This window comes from Macrobrachium rosenbergii, chromosome 19, assembly GCF_040412425.1.
Source record: "Macrobrachium rosenbergii isolate ZJJX-2024 chromosome 19, ASM4041242v1, whole genome shotgun sequence".
NCBI classification, from domain to species: Eukaryota; Metazoa; Arthropoda; class Malacostraca; order Decapoda; family Palaemonidae; genus Macrobrachium; species Macrobrachium rosenbergii.
Window position 1 is genome coordinate 5,935,394 of NC_089759.1, and position 20,923 is coordinate 5,956,316.

Consider the following 20,923-nt stretch of genomic DNA (forward strand, 5'->3'; position numbering starts at 1 on the left):
TTGCTTATCTAAAGCACAAGCAACACACACATATCATCATTTACATTTATAAATTTCGCATCATCTGAATGAGAGCATAAAAATTTCAATTTTTGTCAACCAACATGCCCTAACCTTTGATGCCACAGATCATAACCCTGAACATTACTTACAAAAACTGACTTAGTGTCTGGTTTTCCATCAAGAAGATACAAACCATTCTGTCGCCTTCCAGTACCCAAAACTGAACCACTAACAACACAATCATCAGCATCAACAAATTGACAACCCTTCGACGTAAATAGGACATTAATACCACGATCAGTACATTGACTCACCGACAACAAAGTAGTACTCAAGCCAGGAACATAGAGAACGCCTGCCATTTTATTAACAGAATTATTTGATGACAACTTTATATCACCTGTACCAGCAACTCTTAATCTTCCATTGTCACCAACAACAACATCCTGATCAAATTCACAATCTTTGTAATTCACTTGAGATTTCTTGTCCGATGACATGCCCTTCAGCACCAGAATCTATCACAATCTCAGTCAGTCGTGCAGACAAAGCACAGAGAAAAGTTTTCTTTGGATAAACTTCTTACCACCACCATCAATTTTCTTGTCAGATTTCTTCTCACCAGCAGGCGCCTCATAATCCTTCGGCTTAGGACACTCCTTGATGGGATGCCCCTTTTCGTGGCAGCGCCAACAACGCATATTGGATGTGTCCTTCTGTTGCTTATTATCGTTACCCTTCTTGCCAGGAGACTTCTCTTTAGTAAAGATTTAGTAAAGAAAGCAGCACGATCGCCAGGCTCAGTACCAGTGATATCGACATCGCTACGCTGACTATCGTCCACTAGTTTGGTGATGACAGTATCCAAAACCATATCCTTTTCCCAACCACACAGTCATGACCAAACTGTCATACTCACTAGGCAATCGTTGGAATATCGTGGCTATCAGGTACTTGTCCTTAACTTCTTCTCCCAAGCTTTTCATTTCTTGCCCCAGAGAAGTGATGTGTGCAATATAGCCCTCCATATCACTGAAATCCTGAAACCTTGCCTGGCTCATTATCGAACCAGATATACATACCGCCAGTGGCCTTTGGTTTCAAACTTCGTTTCCAGAGCTTCCCATACCTCTTTGGCTGTTTTGGCACAGTTCACGTACTGATAATTTTGAGGGTCTACCATGAGGCATATGTCGGCAAGAGCTCGTTCTTCGCGGCGCTGTTCCTCGTTGGACGAGCCGGCAGAGTTGTCTGCTAGCACTCTGCTAGGCCCAAGTTCGAGTCTCCAACCGGCCAATGAAGAATTAGAGGAATTTATTTCTGGTGATAGAAATTCATTTCTCGCTATAATGTGGTTCGGATTCCACAATAAGCTGTAGGTCCCGTTGCTAGGTAACCAATTGGTTCTCAGCCACGTAAAATAAGTCCAGCCCTTCGGGCCAGCCCTAGGAGAGCTGTTAATCAGCTCAGTGGTTTGGTTAAACTAAGGTATACTTAACTTCTTCGCGGCGCTCCTTCCCATCTGCCGTACCGGTCCCTTGCACAGCCGACCACAATCCCTGCCTTCTTAAATAGTTAGTCATGGAGAAACACCAATTCTTGTAGTTTTCTCGCCCTTTCAACTTCGTGATTCCGAAGCCGCATGGCCCCGAGCCGGGTTCACCCATCTTGAATCACAGAGTCCAATAGTACCTTCAATCACTTGTCGAAGTCAGTATCTGGGTGAATGTCCAGAAGAACTCCGCATGCATAAAGTACCAAAATTAAAAGTAAAATGTAATATTTTTCATATTTAAAGCGTTTTAGACCACTTCTTATGATGAGGAAACACCCACAATTTTGCCATATTAGCTATGGAGGGGTTGGGGACAGGTATTGTCTAACCTTATGTCAAAAATCGAAAATCATTCGATGGGGAACTAGTTTTTCTGAGAACCATTACACTCTTCCTGAGAAACATTACAGTAAAAACCTCATTTTCGAACCAACTCCCTACTGGATGTAAACAAACGACTTAGAAAATTTTCGAGGATGCCGATTAGATAATCATTAATATCTCGGATATGGTGAATCTCCTCAAAAAGTGTTCAGAGACAAAGTTTTATTATTTTATATTGTGAAAATTATAGTGTGACCTATTTTCTTATATCTCACCGCGGAGTTGTTCTGGACATTGACCAGTATCTGTTCTTCTCAATTAGTTTCTGGGCCCAGAACCTGTGATAATATGGGGCTAATTAACTAATTACATATTCAGTTTCCAAGGATTGAGGCGGATCGATGAAACACACATCTTCCTATAGGTGAGCGTTTATTCAGGACTGACTGACACAAAAGGGTTTTACAATGCGGACCCCGTAGACAAAAAACAAATGAATGTTGCAGATTACAGTACTGCCAACTGTTGCAAACTCACAACAATAACGAAACTGCAAGTACTTGTGCATATAAATAATATAATTTTCTGAGAAGCTGATCTACCGAGACCCAAGCTGCGATCTTTCGTAGCTATGCTACGGTTATTCTGAGGCCCAAATATTGATACAGTACATGGGTTTAGTTTCCAGATAATGAGACATTACCATGAAGGAAGAAGAAATGAGACAGAAAAGAAATTTCGTTTTGAAGCATAACAGCATACCTGGCTTCATCTGCCCACCTAGAAATGCAATCCAGATTCACATTAATAGCAATTAGACAGGCTTGAACGAGACTTGGAACTATTAAAGGTACGATTTCGGGGCTATAATCAAATAGCAACACAGACCTCCACGCACAAGCTTAGTCTTCAGGAGAGAATTTAGCGTATTTGCTAACGGCTTATTTTCTATCATTACGTTGTGTATGTAGACTTGTAATTGTGATGTTAAGCGGTTTTTTTTTTTTTTTTTTTAGAACAATTGTTTGCCAATTGTTCCCTTGGTCGGTTGTTGCCTCCTATCTTTGTTTTTTCCTTTGTAGAAGGAGTTGACGTCTGTCATGGGGCGCTTGACAGTGTTAGTCAGGTTTGTGGTAGTCAGCAGATGGGTAGCAGCAGCAGGTATGCTTACCTGGGACTTGGTTAAGAAACGCAGTAGCAGCAGGAAATCACGTTGTTGGTCTGCAAGTGATTTTCTTGATGATTGGCGAGAGGATGAGGATCTCTACGTCCATTTTGCGAGTGGAGCATTGGAAGTCAACTGCTATGTGACTGGGAGACGACCTGGTTACTTTGACCGGAGGATGGGTTCTTCTGCGCCTGTGTTTGCTTCTTCAGAGTATCAAGAGGATATGGAGAGGTTAACGAACGTCTTCACTTATTGGTGGATTATTTCATGTTTGAGGTGGTGTTCCTGTTTTGATAGCGAGCAGCTATCATTAATAATTCGCCTGATTACGTGATGTAACCTTTATCCTGTGGTGGTAGCAAAGTCTACCTTGACCAATTCAGTAGAATTGGTCTTTGATACTTCTGTTGTTAACTGTCTCCATTATTGTTGTTATGCGGCCCATTAGGCCTACTTATTATTATTGCATGTATATATTTATGATGGTTTTGTCATTATTATTATTGATGAGCAAGTGTATGGCTCTTAATGATGGTTGTATCATTACTGTTATTGGTGAGGAGCAAGCTCTATTGATGAATTGTTTATTCATATATTTTGATACTGCTGATGTTTAATCCTATATATTTGGGGTTCTCTGACTGTCTAATGATTATTGTCTGTGCTGTCCAAATACCTGACTCACTTGTAAATTTTGTAAATAAATTAGTTTAAGGCCACTTTTTTTCGTTTTGTTCAGCTCCTTCCTCATTTCTGCCTCAATTTCTGCCAGTCCTTCCACTCCCGTTCCTTTTTTTTTTATTTAAGAACCTGCTGAACCAAAAGTGGTTCATAAGTCATTTACAGTGCATCATTTCTTCATTTGTCAACAGCATGCAGAAATCGGTGTAATGAATCTAAAACGAAATATACAACAAGCCAGTTTGATTGAATCTAAAACGAAATATACAACAAGACATTTTAAAAACGCAAGGGGTTGTAAATTTGTACTCTATACCAACTCGGAAACATTATTCAAATACAAAACGGAATCACAAAAGTAAATCAGTAAACTCTTATAGATAGATAGTAAGATTTCTTTCAGAATTGAGCAGTGCGTCGGCATTTGTTTCTTCCGTCTTTCTACTGATATTTCGTGATGAAGATTTATTAGCTTTCTGGCCTTCAAAGTTCAATCATTTCCCAGTCTGTTCGATTGTTTACTAAATAGAGTTCTCAAAATACGCGAGGGGTTCTAACCTTTAATCATAATTTACTTATTTTTCTCATTATCCGAAGCGATATTTGCAGAAAATGTGTTAGCCTTTTCGCGTGAAGGGAATTCATGGATTCATCTTCTTCAGTAGTTTTTGCAGACACTTTATTAACTCTGATACAAAATAAACGCGCTTGTCGAGATAAAAACAATTCGTTCTGCATTTACAGCGAATGTCATGGTTTATCGAACTGTTTATTTTATTTCTTGTGCAACCTTTACTAGTTCAGTGGTACTTGAGTGGCTATGTGCGGTTCAGGAAATGACTTAGGTATGTCCCTTAATACTTTTCAGTACGTTCTCATAACTGTTTGCGGTAAAATTCCAAAGTAAGACACTTCTTCGGGAACCTTATATTTTGAGGGTTCGGTCACACCTTTCATTCCTATGCTCCTTATTCATTTCACCTAAGATATATTCTTACAATGTCTGAAGTATCTTTGAGCAAATTGTTTTCTGTTCTTTAGCTATTCTGCTTTCTCTGCGTTCTCACATTTTCTTTTTTCTTTCGAGCCTGGCTTAAATTCAAGTCTTGTTTGGGGTATCTGATAGATGTAATTGATGAATTTCTCTTTCTCAAAAGAGTTTTTCTTGATAATGTTCAGGGACAGTTAGCATTCATGTACATCAGGTGCGAACAAGGCGTAATGGCGCAAGTCTTGACTTCCTGATCAAGCCCCAAAACGCCTTTGTGATAGGTCTTAAGACAGCCGTTCGTAAGGCTGCTTTTTTTTCAATTCCTCCGTGATCTGGGGCTATATATAGACACCGACTCTCCTCTGGTACGTCGTAAGAAAGAGAATTGATGCCAATAGGGATGGTTTGGTTACAGCCATCTACCCGTGGGAGATAAAAATCTGCCTCACAGACAGGTTAAATGTGTGTCTCCGGGTGGGTAGGAAGAGATAAGGACCTCTCGCGGAGACCGTAATAGTTTTCACACCCGGAGCTCAGCGGGGTTGGCCACGCCACCCACCCCCAACCTCGCTACCGCATGCCTTGATTCTGACTACATCACTACTTCGCGTACTTCCCCCGCTATATACAGTCTGGATATTATGTATTACTGTGTATTTTAAACATACGCACACATTCTATACATACATACATACATACATACATACATACATACATACATATATATATATATATATATATATATATATATATATATATATATATATATATATATATTCATATTACACTGTAGTATTACAGGAAAAGACATTCATATATATATATATATATATGTATATATATATATATATATATATATATATATATATATATATATATAATTTATATAAAGCATTAAGCTACAACTGTCCTTTAATATCTAATTCGCTCTATCTTGGAAATAATATATTTTCATATATGTTACCCGAAGGGGAATTCTTTAGTTGATAATAAATTCGTCATCTCGTGGGGTCGAATCACGAAAGACAAGAACTCAGGACTACAGTGACACGCATTTAACTACACAGCCGTCAAGGGAGGTTCAATGCACGTCACTGTAGTCCTGAGTTCTTGTCTTCCGTGGTTCGAGCCCACGAGACGACAAACTTATTATCAAGTAAAAAATTCCCCTTTTGTTAACACACATGAATTATTATTTCCGAGATAGAGCGAATTAGATATTAAAGGACATTTGTAGCTTAAAGCTTTGTATATGAATCACAGGGATGTGATAAAATTCATTCATATATGTATGTATGTATGTATATATATATATATATATATATATATATATATATATATATATATATATATATATATATATATATATATATATATATATATATATATATATACACATATATATTATATATATGTGTACATATATATATATATATGTGTATATAATTCATATTTAAAAGGCTGATTCATGGATGAACTTTTGTACAGAAAACTGCCACGTTAACCCCTTCATTCACCATCAAAAAATGCCACTAGCATTGCATTGAACCTCCTATACACACAATCTGCAATTTCTTGCTTCAAGGATGTTGAGGTCCCTCCTTTCCAATACCTCTTTCATACTATCTATCCAGCCCTTTCTAAGTTTACTCTCCCTCCTTCAAAATCATCACTTTTCACCAACATATCTTCCACTCTTTCCACATGGCTGAACCATCTCAAAACATTCTAATCTACTTTTTATGTAAGCTATCAACTTTCTCCACTCTTACCCATCTCCACATTTGTCACCCATTCAGTTCATTTCATGTCACATGTACTACATAAAGAAAAAATTTATCTCTGTAGCTTCCACATTCTTTGTTTCATTTTGGGAGAGATGGGAATATAATTTTCCACAATAGGAATTTTTTTTTTTTGTGCGGCACGAGGTAAATTGTTCAACCTCGTATTCCAGTCTTAAGAAACCGAATCCATACACATCATTACTACTGATTTTAGCAACCAAGGTCAATGATTACTACTTTGTGAATGGAAAGAATGATCAAATTGTTTGGGGGGGCGTGTGAGGAATAAACATGAATGCAGTTCATTATTCAACCTTGGATGAAGTCTGCAGTCTCCGACTCTTGCTGAATGCGTTATTTATCTCACTAACCACATTGCAGATATTCCAGAAGATTTTAGCCTGTCATGTCGTATGGTACACATTCCTTTCATCATGAAGGTTCTTAAAATTTCTTTCACCTTCCAGTATCTTGCAGATTGTTTAGGTACACATTACCATTTCATCTCTCATTTACTGTAGCCTATATGCCATAGGATGAAATGCAGATTACAATGGCAAGTAGTTATCCAGTTTTTCAAACCAAGAATCTTTGTTTCAGATTATTTCAGAGTAATAGCTCAATGATCATAATCATAACTCTCTCTCTCTCTCTCTCTCACACACACACATACACACAAAAATAATCATAGCCTCCTAAGCAATATCTCGCATCCTTCACCTCACTCTGATCACTACCTAATAACATGAAGACACTGCATGTGAAGTTCAGCTGAACCTGTTGCACAACACTGTCCAGAATTCCTCCTCTAAGTCACTGACATTGTCTTCACAAAACAAAATGGATTGAAGTCAAGCACTCCTTATCGTCGATTGATTGGGATGGATTCATTCAGAAACAAATCAAACACAGAAGTGTCCTTCAAATTATTTCATAAAAGGTATACAAAGCATTAGCCAAAGTCTGCCCTAGTTATAAGAATGTGTCGTGCAGGGCAACCTACATAATTCTGAGAGACATGGGAGTCTTTATTTCAAACAGAGAAAAAAGGAAACTGAAAACTTAAGGTTGACATCACTGAATTCAAGCTGAGTCCGTAGAATAACAGCTGAAGTACTGCAGATAGAACAAGCCCGATCAGATTTCTCCAAGCCAAAAACCAAACAGAGGAAAACAAGGTGGAAGAGCATACGAAATAATCTTATTGTTTTTCTCATATGCAGGCAAGGAGCAAAAAGTGGAAAGTGGAACTGGCCCTTTCAAAACAAATGGATCATTTACCACATCACTAAAACAAATCTGCGAATGCTTATCAAAGCAATACTTGTTCACGTACATATCCACAGACCATAATCATGAGAAAGAGGACCCAGCAACATACTTCGACCTAATTGGCAGCAATTTCCCCTCACTTTACAATTCAGTGTTGACCATACAGAAGAAACGATTGAAAGCAAAAATGACCCTTAGAATTAACGCTGCAGCCAGATCAGACCACTTCATGGCAATGCTCCAAAAATCATGCAAAACTGAACAGAGAAAAACCATCCATCTGGAATGGTGAGAGGCATTGGTAAATATCAGCATTGGAATAATCCTCTAGAATGCATTAAAAGCAAATGCTGAAAACTGTCTCCTGAAATCATACCATTCTTTATTACTAATCATCCATCCTTAATTAAAGAAATCTTTGAGAGCAGCTTAAGGAAAGCAATTGTCAAAGATATAACCAGTAACAATCTCACCTTACCAAAATGGCTTTACATAGCTAGATATACAGTATCATAGCTAAACAGTCACAACCAGAATGCTAGAATCAGACAGTGATATTGACACTATTTCAACTTTGCCAAAGGCTTTTAACAAAGTTGACCACTTTCTACAACACAAGCTGAGGGAAAAACAGATGAGTTGACATATAGGAGCCTGGCTACATCATCTTCAAGTAACATCTGATGGAAAATTATCCAAACCAGCCCAAGTCATACTGGGTGTCTTCCAAGGAGCTTTTATGTAGTACTGTTCTCTTTACTGTGATGATTAGTAATATTGATAATAACCAATAAAGATCATTATATCTTTAAATGCCAGTGATTCCATTGTCACCCTTATCACACTCACTTGAAAAACTGAGCATTTTCAAAACAAGATAGTATAGTCTATCCTTTGATATAAACAAAGTAACCTTTAATAGGAAGAACTTCATATACACACATGCACTCTGGTAAGATTTCAGGAAGCTGAAATAATTACCTGTATCGTAAAATTCCATTACAATACAGCACTTAGTAAAAAGATCAGGAAACCATCTCCTCTACAAATTTATTAACAGAATCATTGCAAACTGCCATAAACAGTGGACATGGTAACTAAAAACTTTTTTCAGTACAGTACTAGATATTCACTCTATGTGCATGTTATGGGCGACTTTGATGAGACCAGTCACAGACTATTGCTCCCCAGTATGGTCCCCATACCCAACCACGTCTTAAAAAGATACACTGCAATTTCACAAAAAAGATTGACTGAAGGCATTGAAAAGTAGCATCCTGCGTAAGCCTTGATGTTTGAAGTCCATCAACACACCCATTAACACCAAATAACTTTGTCCTTCCCACTAAATTAACCCACCCAGTATCAAAACCCACATGAGATTGCTCTTACTTTATCATTTGCACTCATGGCCTCTAACCTATGGAAACGTCTTCTGTACTGTATCCTATTACAAATCAAAACCTTCATGCACATTCAGGCAGAAGTTAAATTCCTGGATATACCAGAGGAGCAAAGATGCAATGCCACCAGAGTGTATTTCAGGCTCATTATGGCACTACCCCACGAGGTGGAATCAATCGTCATAGATAATGTATCTCTCTCTCATGTGGTAATGAAAGAACAGTAAAAATCAGTCCCTCATATAACTAGAGCAGGAACAGCAGTACTGTACCTCTTACTGACATCATACTATTTTGCTATTCAAGTTCCCTCACCAGGTCCTATCTTTGCCAGAGGCAGTCTGTAGGACTCATTCCTATACTCACTGTACACATTTGTAACGATATCCATTAAATCACACAGCACATTCCATTTGACTTTGTCAGATCCTCAATATCCCTAATTACAACTACAAGAATACTGTTTCTATTTGAAGTCTCACAATATATATCAATAGGCAAAGATATTCACATTTATTCACACAATTATTAGTGGTAAGACATTCAACACAGGAATTAGTTACAGGTTATCATCGATTTGTACTTCTGATTACTCTCTTCATTTCCACATCCAAAGGTTTGCACCTTCTCAGAGTCACCTCAAGTTCAGTATCTTAGTCTTCCTTTTTCCATACAGTTGATACATTTGACAAAATCTGAAGTACAATCTCCCATTATGAGGTTACCAACACATTTGCCATGGACACTCATCCGTTTTGAATTCAGTGATTTCACTTATCTGCAAATTCTTTTTCTAAACTTTATTCACAAATTAACTTCTGTATATTAGTATAAGTTACCTCCCTCACAAGAACTTCCAATACATTAATTTCAATATTTTTAGACTATCATTACCCAGGCTTCCAATGAATCAGTTTTCTTGGCCGTATTATAGGGGGAAAATTTGGTGAGCCACCCACTCTCTTTTCACAAATTTTTAAGCCCAGCAATCCTTGCATCTCATTCAGCAAGTTCATTTGATTATCTCCAAGGGAAACATTTCTAACATCATTTCACTCGAAGTTTAGCTGCATTTTTTTTTTAACTTGGATGGAATTTCATCTATGAATGGCTTAGCAAGAATATTTTAAACTCTACTAAAACTTTTAACATTATTTAGTGTTCTGTGTAAACTTCACCAACAAATTTATATGGATGCCAATCTAATCTTCAATGATAGTACAGTGTTCAAGTGGCATCACTTCTATCTATATGACTTTAGCAGCAAGTTTTACAACAGTCACTCTTACATTATGAGACTAAGCTTCCCTACCATTAATCAGACAGGTACAATTAAGCAGCTCATTTTTTTTAAATCTGGGAAAAAAATTTGTGTATTACCTTTCGAACCACAACACAGTGTTTGGAATTTGGTGAAATGTGCTTCTGTCTCAACACTGTTTAAACTATCCTGGCAGAATTTCAGGTTTTGAATGAAAAATTCATACCCTACATATAAAGTGCTCCTTATTCCACAACCTCCTTTGGATATTGCATTAGTAACAGAGGATTACTGCAAAATAAAACTTTATATTTCAAACAATTTTATTCAGCGATTATCTTTCTAAAATATTCGACTGACATGAAAATTACAGCCAAAAATCTTGTCTTGAATGCAAAATACATGTTAGTTGTCTTTATACTATAATCATTTCAGTGAAAGGCTGTCTTTGTCAAAAATATTTACTTATATCCAGCATAACATACTGTTTTTGTTACAAGGGAGTTGCATTTGTCATTCATAGTCTGTCAGATAATCACAAAATCAAAGAGAATCAAATGAATGCAAGAATTTGCCTTAATCATACTGTCATAGTTCATGCTATACAAAAATGAGAAAATAGATAATAACTTTGAAACAAAATTACCAAGGAAGATATACAAACACAAAATCAAAACATACGTCATTATAACCACTATCACACTCTTAGTTGGGGTGAATATAAAAAAAAAAAAGACACTGCAGCCTTTCACAGTTCTTCCTACGATCACAGATGGGTCACTCGTTTTATAAAATTTAAAAAGGGTCCAATAAACCAGAAAAACCACCTCCTTAGTCTACGATACTGGTATGGTTTATGATGTATACTAAAATGAGACAACAAAGACTGTCTAAACAAAACATCAAACAAGACTTCTTTCCATAGATCATCAAAATATATATAACCCTTTTATCATTACAATGTTCTTTGGTTGAATAACTAAAAAATAAGAGAATCACACTTTGGACTTTACAATTTTGTCCCATAATCACAGATGGATCATTACTGTTATAAAATAGATATGGGGTCACAGGAACTGGCAAGGACATTTTCTTAATTCTAGATACTGGTATGGTTCAGATCATACAAAAAAAAAAAAAAAAAAAAAAAAAAAAGCAATAGCCTCCAGAAAAATAATATCGTAAGAGACTCTTACAATGACAACAATAATCTTAAAACACAACCTATTAAAAAAAATTACTGATTCTCAGCTAATACACCAATCTTGAATTAACAGTCAACAATTTACAGCATATCAAGGCAACTCTCAAATTATTCCCAGATTTAAAATGTCTAAAAAGTGACATCACAAACCAATTCAGGTTTTGAGGTGTTGGTAACATGGTAAAAAAAAAGTTACTCCTGTTAAAACAAGAAATGAGTTTTGAAAAATAAAAAACAAAATTCAGTAATTATTATAAAACAGTTTTCTACCACCAAAATTTCACAGCATACTTTTAAAATGACCATTAATAGAGTAATCTGAAACTGCCTCTCAAGAAGTGTAGACATACAACAGTTGGCGGTGCTGAATGAAGGACAGTGGGTACTGTATATGTTTCTTGCATTTTTTCTCTGCAGGGAGGAGAGTGAAAATTTATGAGCAATTCACGCAGTACAAAAACAGCTACACTGCTTTACATGTTTAACTAATGGATAATTCATAAAAATTAAAGCAATCACTTATAATAGTACCAAACTAACTTTAACTCATGACAGAGACCCTACATAGTAGCAGCAGGCTCCTATAACAGGTAATTTTTGGATACCACTCCCATCAATTTTGTCATCATTGAGAACCATTGCATTTCTAACAAACTAACTTTCATTTGTGGTGTAGTTGAAATGAGCATCTACCACAACTGAAGACTGTTTGGTCCAAGTTTCACACTAGCTGCGAAACCACAAAGGAACAGAATGTTGTTGTACTCTTAGAGGAAAAACCCTTATCCTACTGTGAAATAAGTCAAAACTTTTAAAACTATTTTACTGCCTCCAGCCAAACTATAGCCAAACAATTCACCTATGCCTTATATAATAACAAACAGATAACAAATCCCAGTGAAAGTCACTGTGAGGCAGCTTACAAATTTACCGAATTAAAATAACATAGCTGAAACACTGATTTTCAAGACCTTACATGTACAATACCCAAGTCTAAAATTTAGGTAATACAATTAAAAATACCTGTGATATCTTTTTCAATTAACTTGTCATATTGCAGACAAATATAGTAATGGGTGACAATTTTTCATATTCATTTTAATTTTACTTTAGCCTTTGTTAACCTTAAGGCCCTTATAAACCTTGTACCATAAGGTGTTCAAGGCTGTATATTTGCTCTTTTTCACAGCTTTCTACGTGACCAGCTGGAGAAGCTATTATTCTTAGCAAACATGGAAAACTGCATTACAAGTATCACAGGAACTTTTTAATACTGTATAGTAATATATTTGAAGGCTTAATTATCACAGTCCTTGGTTGTATTCTAAATGCATCAAATGTGATATAATAACCCTTGGAGAGCTTGTCCCATAAGGTAGACTTTTTCCTCTTACAGTGATGGTTGATGATTAAAGATGTTTCCATTTAAGGCCAAACGTCCATTAAAAACTTGGGACACACTTTATCTCCTATTATTTTCCCAAAACACTGGTCTGCCTCAAGGTCAGCACTCCCAGCCTTACCACAATGCTGTAACTCCTCTCACTTTTACTAGCATTAAAAGCAAAGAATTTTCTTTCTTAGTTCTGTTTCCATATCTTATGACATGCCAAACCAATGCTGAGCATTCGCACAATTTCATCAAAATTTTTGCTGCAAGAAGAATGCATGGATACAAAAGCAAAAAAGGGTACATCAAGAAAGCCACCTATCCTTACTGACTCTATGTTATCTCACAGTCTGCACCAATGGCGTGCATTGATGACTCCATCACATTATAAAATTTGGCAATATCAATAATTTTTTGCTTTGTACCATTATATAGTCTAAATACACATAGATTGGGTAGATTATCATGATGGTCTTGAATAAGACACTTTGCTTACTCAAGTGATGTACTTATAGATGTATTTCAAAGTTAAATAGCTTTTTATTTTTACACTGAAGAGCTGATAAATTTTTATTTTTCTGGATTCTTTAGGTTTTTTCACAGTTTTTTCTGCACAGGGTAGGGTTAGGCTAGGATCAACCCCTCTTGGACCTATTATTAGTATAAATAAAAAAAGATTACTGTACTAAATTTCTTTATCTATATAATTAAAACACATCACTGGGGACACAAAAAGCAATGTGATTTAGCGGTATGGTATGGAATATTTATGCAAGGTGATAAAGTGACAAATTTTTAAAAGTACAGGCAGTGCTCGAGTTACGATGATTCGACTTACGATAATTCGCTCTTACAATGGGGTTAGCAATTAATATCGATACGACAATATTTTGAAAATACGTATTTTTAAATTTCGTGGGTGACTGGCGCAGGCAACAACGTACAATCAGGCAGCGTATGGTGTACAATACGTTGGGCCGAGAGGCTAGAATAGGTACATTAATTCAATGAGTCGACCTTGCTTGCTCTCGTTGTGCCGGAAGTTAAACTAGGTCAGTGTTCGTTTGCGATTTTTGTGCTTTTGTAAATACACCAAACTCTAAAACTCAAATTTGTATCACTATGTCTGCCAAACACCCAAGTGTGTCTTGTGCTGGTAGTGCAAAAAAGAAGAGGCAGTCTATCACTCTGGAGCAGAAAATGAAAATTATCAACCAGCGTGCCGCTGGAAAGCCAGACATGGTAATCGCACGTGACGAGCATCTATCTCAGTCGATGGTATCCACCATCCTTAAAGACGAGAAACGGATAATGAACGCTATAAGGGCATCTGCTTCAGTTCATTCGACACTTATATCAAAGAAGAGGATAGGACCTTTGGAAGAAATGGAGCAGTTACTGGTCACGTGGATGGAGGACCAGATACAGAAGTGTATGCCACTCAGTCTCTTTACCATCCAAACAAAGGCTCACATGCTTTTCGATGAACTGAAGAAAAACTATGATGATAACCACAACAAAAGTTTTGTAGCAAGTGCTGGATGGTTTCATCGCTTCAAGAACCGTCATAATTTTCATAGTGTGAAAATTAGCGGTGAAGCAGCAAGCGCTGACACCGAAGGAGCCGCTAAATTCAAGGATATTCTGCAAAAGATCGTCATCGATGAAGGGTACTTGCTGGAGCAGATCTTTAATGTCGACGAAACAGGACTGTATTGGAAGCGTATGCCTTAACAGTCCTACATCCATAAAGAAGCAACAATGATGCCTGGGTTTAAGGCATACAAAGATCGACTGACTCTTCTGCTTGGGGGAAATGTGGCTGGGTATAAACTTAAGCCACTCATGGTTTATCACTCCAAAAATCCAAGGGCATTAAAGAGAATCGACAAGCATACGCTTCCTGTGCATTACCGTCATAATAAGAAAGCATGGATGACTGCAATGCTGTTCGAAGACTGGTTTGCGCAATGCTTTATTCCAGAAGTGAAAGATTATTGTAGGGAAAACAAAATCCCCTTCAAAATTCTGCTGATTCTAGACAATGCTCCCGGCCACCCTCAGAACATCGGAGATATTAACGAGAACGTAAAAATTGTGTTTCTGCCACCAAACACAACTTCTCTCATACAACCCATGGATCAGGGCGCTGTCGCTACGTTCAAGGCCTATTATCTTCAGAACACGTTTGCTCAGGGTGTTCAAGCTACGGATAATGAGAAGAAAGATCTCAGGACTTTCTGGAAGGAATTCAATGTTCTGAACTCCATTATGAACATTGGAAAGGCGTGGAAGGAGGTAAAGAAAGAATGTATGAATGGGGTTTGGAAAAATCTGCTACAAGTGTATGTGAACTCATTTAAAGGTTTCAATAAAGATAAAGAGGTCGTGGAAATTAATAAAAAGATCGTGACACTTGGGAGAAGTTTAGATTTAGAAATTGATGAGGAAGACATCCAAGATCTTTTAGATGTGCAAGATGTAGAGCTAACGGCAGAAGATTTAATTGCGCTTGCAGAAGAGAGAAAAAGAGCAGACGAGGACGAAGAAATTGAAGAAGAGCCAGAGCAAAAGTTTACGACAAAAGCACTAGCAGAGGTTTTTGCCTCATTTGAACATGGACTGAAACTTTTGAGTGAAATGGATGGGAACATGGAACGGTTTGCTAAAGTTAAAAGAGCTCATCAAGACACTGTTGCATGTTACCAAGTCATTTATGAAGAACGAAAAAAACGCACTATGCAACCAACAGTGGAACACTTCTTTAAGAGAACAACTCCAGTGGCATCGCCTTCCGCCTCCCCCTACCCCTACCCTGACATTTGAGCCTCGATCCCCTTCATCTCTTAATTTTGAAACACCACTAACAGAAGAAGAAATACTATCTGAAGAGGAGCGAGTTGATGATCCTGAAGCTTTATCATCCTCCTCCTCTTCCGATTTTTAGTTATCCGTAGCCATGAACAGCCTGACACTGTTCACGTGAATCACATGTGCTGACGACGGACCAAATCTTGGTGTGTACCCCTTACAGTACAGTCTGATTCTTTTTCTTGTTTTTCAATTTCTTTTTATACTGAATTATCATAAGTCAATCTGCATTGAATCTGCAGAATTAGCTGGTATTATTATACTGAATTATCATAAGTCAATCTGCATTGAATCTGCAGAATTAGCTGGTATTAATAATTACTACTCTACCATATATGTATAGAATATACTGTAGGCTAACTACTGTTTACTTATACGATTACCATACTGTACTCTATCCTAACTCTGGTTAGTTTTATTCAATTTCTCTTTATACTGAATTATCATAAGTCAATCTGCATTGAACCTGCAGAATAAGCTGACATTAATAATTACTATACTGTATATGTATAGAGTATACTGTGTAGTGTAGGCTAGGCTACCATATATGTATACATGGTACTGATTACCCTAGTGTAGGCTAGGCTATATTCGAGTTACGATTATTTCAACAAACGATGGGTTTTTTGGAACCTAACCCCATCGTAACTCGAGCACTACCTGTAATTTGCATTTTTCCTAACATATAGACCTGAGGTTTTTACATATGGGATTAACTTTCAGCGAGCTGGAAGTCCGGCCGTTCAACTTTTGCAAGGTTGGTTATGGTAACAGTTACCAATGGTAGGGGCGGAAGCACTGCCCACCAAGTCGGTGTACATTCAGTTATGCGTAGTTTACCTTCTGGCCGAAGTAACAGAATGAGGGGTGGTAAGAGGTGGGCCCTTAACCCACAAGGTGCTGCGCGTCGCTAGAATCGACGCTTTATATGTTGCGCTAGGACGACAACGATATTATGGACGCTTTATTTTCAAATATTGCGGTAAATTTAGTCCCTCCCCCTTAGCTCTGTTCGAGTGAAGTCAACGGTCTCACCAGCCATTCACCTCACTCTTGAACATCAAAGATGCTAGATTTCTTTTAATCATAGTTATAAAAACAGAAAAGTTGCAAACCTTCCATCAGCCCAGGGGGTGGGACCAGGGAGGCTTTTGTTCCCGAAGTTGAGCAATGATCGAAGATTTTTATAAATCTTTATTTAGTGAATTTTTGAGATAATGGCTTTTGATGATGATGCTTATTCATTGTCATTACTTAGTGATATCAAGATAGATAATTACAATGAGTGACGATAATAATATTGGTTTTAAAGTTAAGTGTGCATATGAGTTAACATACAGTAGATAATTACAATGAAAGTGATGATAATAATATTGGTTTTAAAGTTAAGTGTGTATATGACAGTTAACATACACACATATACACCCATTCAACCAAATAATAAGTGTTGTGTATTTTTTTTTTACTATTGAATAGCAAAGGAGTAATATTGTCATGAAAAAAATTGAAATTGTCGAAGACAATACTGCACAAAGCATTCCAAAACTAAAAAGTGGTTTTTTAAAAAATGTATCCTTTCCAAAAAATATTCTTTTTAAATATAAGTTTTTAAAAGTATCTCATATTTTACTTAATACTATTAATCTGCGACACAAGGCGATTACAACCATGTATAACATCACTGGTAAGTTAAAAAATGAGCAAGAAAATATTGGTTCCATTACTGAAGTTGCAAATGCATAATATTGCCGTCATCCTTAAGTGGCATCCCCCTAGCATCTCTTAGGTTAATGTCAAGACCTCAGGTTTGTATGTTAGGAAAAGTACAAATTACTTTAAAAAATTTGTCATTTATTCCTACATAAATACAAACCCTCAGTCTTTATGTATGGGAGACTTACTTTTGGAAGGAGGATTCTGAGTAAATCTCTGGACTGACTGGTAGTTCGGCCCACCTGGGTACTCTCTCCCTGGTCATGAAAAAGCAAAGGAAGGAGACCATACCTCTGATCCATTGAACAAGAGAGATGTTCAATCTTCAGGCTTCCGGATATTTCGAATTAAAGGGATGTAATATCCTTGATTTGAAAAGGTTTGGATGAACCCAGTATCAGAGACTATGAAGCTAAGAATAACCAACTGGCTTGTTCACAGTCAGTCCCTTTCCCCTCTTGCTAGAGAGAAGGAAGGATTTGCATCTACCTAATCCAAACAGTTAGATTATACACAGCATACTTCAGTCATCTAGATCACCTGCATGCACTCCAGTCCAGCACGTGATGGCTCGCTCACTGTTCCTCTGCCCACTGGCAGAGGAAAGATGCCAGGAGAAAGGGAAGCCAGTCCCACATAGCCCTTCTCCTAGCAGCCACACACCTTAGGCAAGTGCAACCTGTCTTTCAAGAGCTGGATGAACTAAATGACTTGTTGAGCATCCACCACAGGATCCAAGAAAAAGGAGTCCAAGGACCTATGGGTAACGTCCCAGGGTAAATGGAGACGAATGTGATCTGCAAGATTACATTCCATCCTAGTACTCGACCGACAGGTTCTTCCTGAATGCAAGGGACAGACTAATGCCCCTGGCCTTGAAAGATATGGTCCAAAAAGCACTGATGTCCACCAAGAAGTTGGGGGGTACCCTCATTTGATCATCTCACTAGTCAGAGAAAAGACAATTTGGACACTGTTCTTTGGCCAATTCAAAGGTAACAAATGAGTCGTTAGCATTGGGTTGAAAATCTAGTCTTTATGGAGGCAACATAGACATCATACTGTCATTGGTACCACAGGACCAAGGACTGGAATGATCCACTTCACTGAACACTTTTGAAACGTAGAATGACGAAAGGCATAAGCTTCCAGATGTAAATGGTTACCAAAGATGCGAGAAGACAGAACATAAAAGCACCAACTTCAATAAGTCAAGAACAGAGAATAAATGTTGTAATGACATCCATCTTGCTTGGGATGTATGATTGGCCACTGCACTGAATGATGTTCTGTCTGCTCATGTACTTGCACTGCAGTAGAGTGGATGAAAGGACACTAGGACCTTTTCTTGGCCATGGCACTACCGTGGTGTTGTTTCTACCACACCGAGGACTAACTTGGGTCATGAGACTCCTGAAAGTCCAAAAAGAACTGTGCTTAAGTCCCAAGAAAGGAAGTGTAGGAGGCTGCCATCCTGGTCAACATTCCTAAGAACGAAAAGTCTCTGGAGAAGCATAGTGTAACCCTGGCACTACCTTGGTGTCGTTGCTATCAACGGAGTACCTGTTTGGACAAGGAAACTCCCGAGACTGTCTTAAGATACACATAATACTACCCTCGGGTTGTGAATCAACTGGTAATTACACCAGCAGCAGCTACTGCTTACAACCCTCACTCCTTACAAGAGGAGTGTAACTATATCAAGTCAAAAGAAATGGAGCTCCTAAACACCGCTTCTTGACTGAGTTGGAACCAAACACAAGTTATCAGAACTTAGTTTTGAGGTATTGTTGATCTCCCAGCAAATCAGGCAAAATGATGGGAAGTTGCAACACAAGGCTTGAATTATGAATGTGAAACCAAACTTGTCTGTCATACATCCACCATACTGGAGTGTGTCTGGTTAACAGCTGTGCTGAGTGTGCTACTGCAAACCCAATCACTCGCACCGCCAATGGAATGCGTCTGGTTGACCGCTGTGCTGAGTGTGCTGCTGCAACCCTGTGCATCTGCATCGTCAATTGAAGAGATGACAGGACACTAGCCTCGCCCCTCTTGTTAACTAAGGAACTACCATGGCACTGTTTCAAACACAGAAGAGAAGCCGAACAACAGGACGGAGAAAGGAAAGCACGTCTCATCAAGATTACAGCTAAAAGTAAACTACTCGTAACTGAATGTACACCGATTTGGTGGGTGGTGTTTCTGACCCTACCATCGGTAACTGTTACCATATCCAACCTTGCAAAAGTTTAACAGCCGGACTTCCAGCTCGCTGAAAGTTAATCCCATGTGTAGGGACCAAGGGTTTGTATTCATGTGGGAACAATTGGGCATTTCGGTATAGTGTTGAATTATCAAAAAATGTTACATGGTTTTCTATTTATATATAAAAAGTAAACTCCCATAAAATCAAACTGTCTCAAACCTAATGAAATAAACCTGTGCAAAATGTTTCATTACCAAAAGTTTGGAACTGAAAATAAATTAGATACAAATGTTAGTGGGTTACCCACTGATGTCTGAAAATGAATTGAAAAATAATTTATATGAATATATGTACATCAATAGAAAATCTAGTAGTGTAATTATCAGACAGATCTGAACTAACCTTTATGAAAAGGAAATGTAAATGCTTCCTAATCAGACACAAACTTAAAATTAAAAATGTCTCACTGTTTGATGATACACAGAGAACATTCCAAGTGCTTTACAATATAAAAAAAACTACCTTCAACTTATAATCCTTTTGCTGCTTGCAGTGCAAAACTCACCATTATGAATTCCAAAGCTCTTTCTTTGAGAACCCTTCTCAGAAGTTAAGATTGAATTTCAATTTTCAATTGCACTGGGCACAATGAAAGTATTTTGAAGAGTACTTTCATAATAACATGCCTGCTTTGCTTCACCTTCAAACTCGTCTTTATTTACAAAGATAATCTGGTGCACTTTATTATTAACCTTTTCTAGTACTGTGGTTACATTCTCTCCTCTGTGCTTTTCCAAAAGCCGACAAACTGTGTCAACATAAACTGAACCTGAAAAAATAATTTAGAATAACTCTGTTTGCAATGGCATTATTTTATAACTACTGCATTTTGTTCTTGGTTGAACAACTGTAATACAAAAAAATTTTCATTTCAAAACTACTTGGTTTGTCCATTTTACAAATATCTAAAAGCCAAATTGCATTTTACAATCCAAATGACTTATAGTTTCCACTCTTTAAACAACAGTCACTACACTTTCAAATATCACAAATTTCAATGGAACTATCACAAGCTTAAGTATTCAAAATTA

At 37.4% G+C, this 20,923-nt stretch overlaps 2 protein-coding genes across 9 annotated transcripts in view; one reads left to right on the top strand and one right to left on the bottom strand.

Moving 5' to 3' along the window:
- The window catches only part of LOC136848579 (barH-like 2 homeobox protein), a 421,854-nt gene that overhangs the window by 371,357 nt on the left and 29,574 nt on the right, over window positions 1-20,923 (top strand). Inside the window, exon 4 of one of the 4 annotated variants that reach the window (XR_010856054.1) lies at window positions 2,965-2,980. The exons of 2 other annotated variants lie outside the window; for them this stretch is intronic. The gene's annotated coding sequence lies outside the window, so the exon portion shown is untranslated. Of the gene's footprint in view, window positions 1-2,964; window positions 3,084-20,923 lie in introns of those variants that run through there. One more of the 4 variants, XM_067120873.1, reaches the window with a different exon arrangement.
- LOC136848578 (uncharacterized) overlaps window positions 10,757-20,923 on the bottom strand; it is an 85,568-nt gene continuing 75,401 nt past the window's right edge. For all 5 annotated transcript variants that reach the window (XM_067120869.1, XM_067120868.1, XM_067120867.1 and 2 more), the window contains 2 exons: window positions 20,398-20,661; window positions 10,757-12,060 (listed from right to left, as the gene is read on the bottom strand). In XM_067120869.1, the coding sequence (XP_066976970.1) occupies window positions 20,456-20,661 (206 nt within the window). In that variant the 3' untranslated portion in view covers window positions 10,757-12,060; window positions 20,398-20,455. The remainder of the gene's footprint in view (window positions 12,061-20,397; window positions 20,662-20,923) is intronic.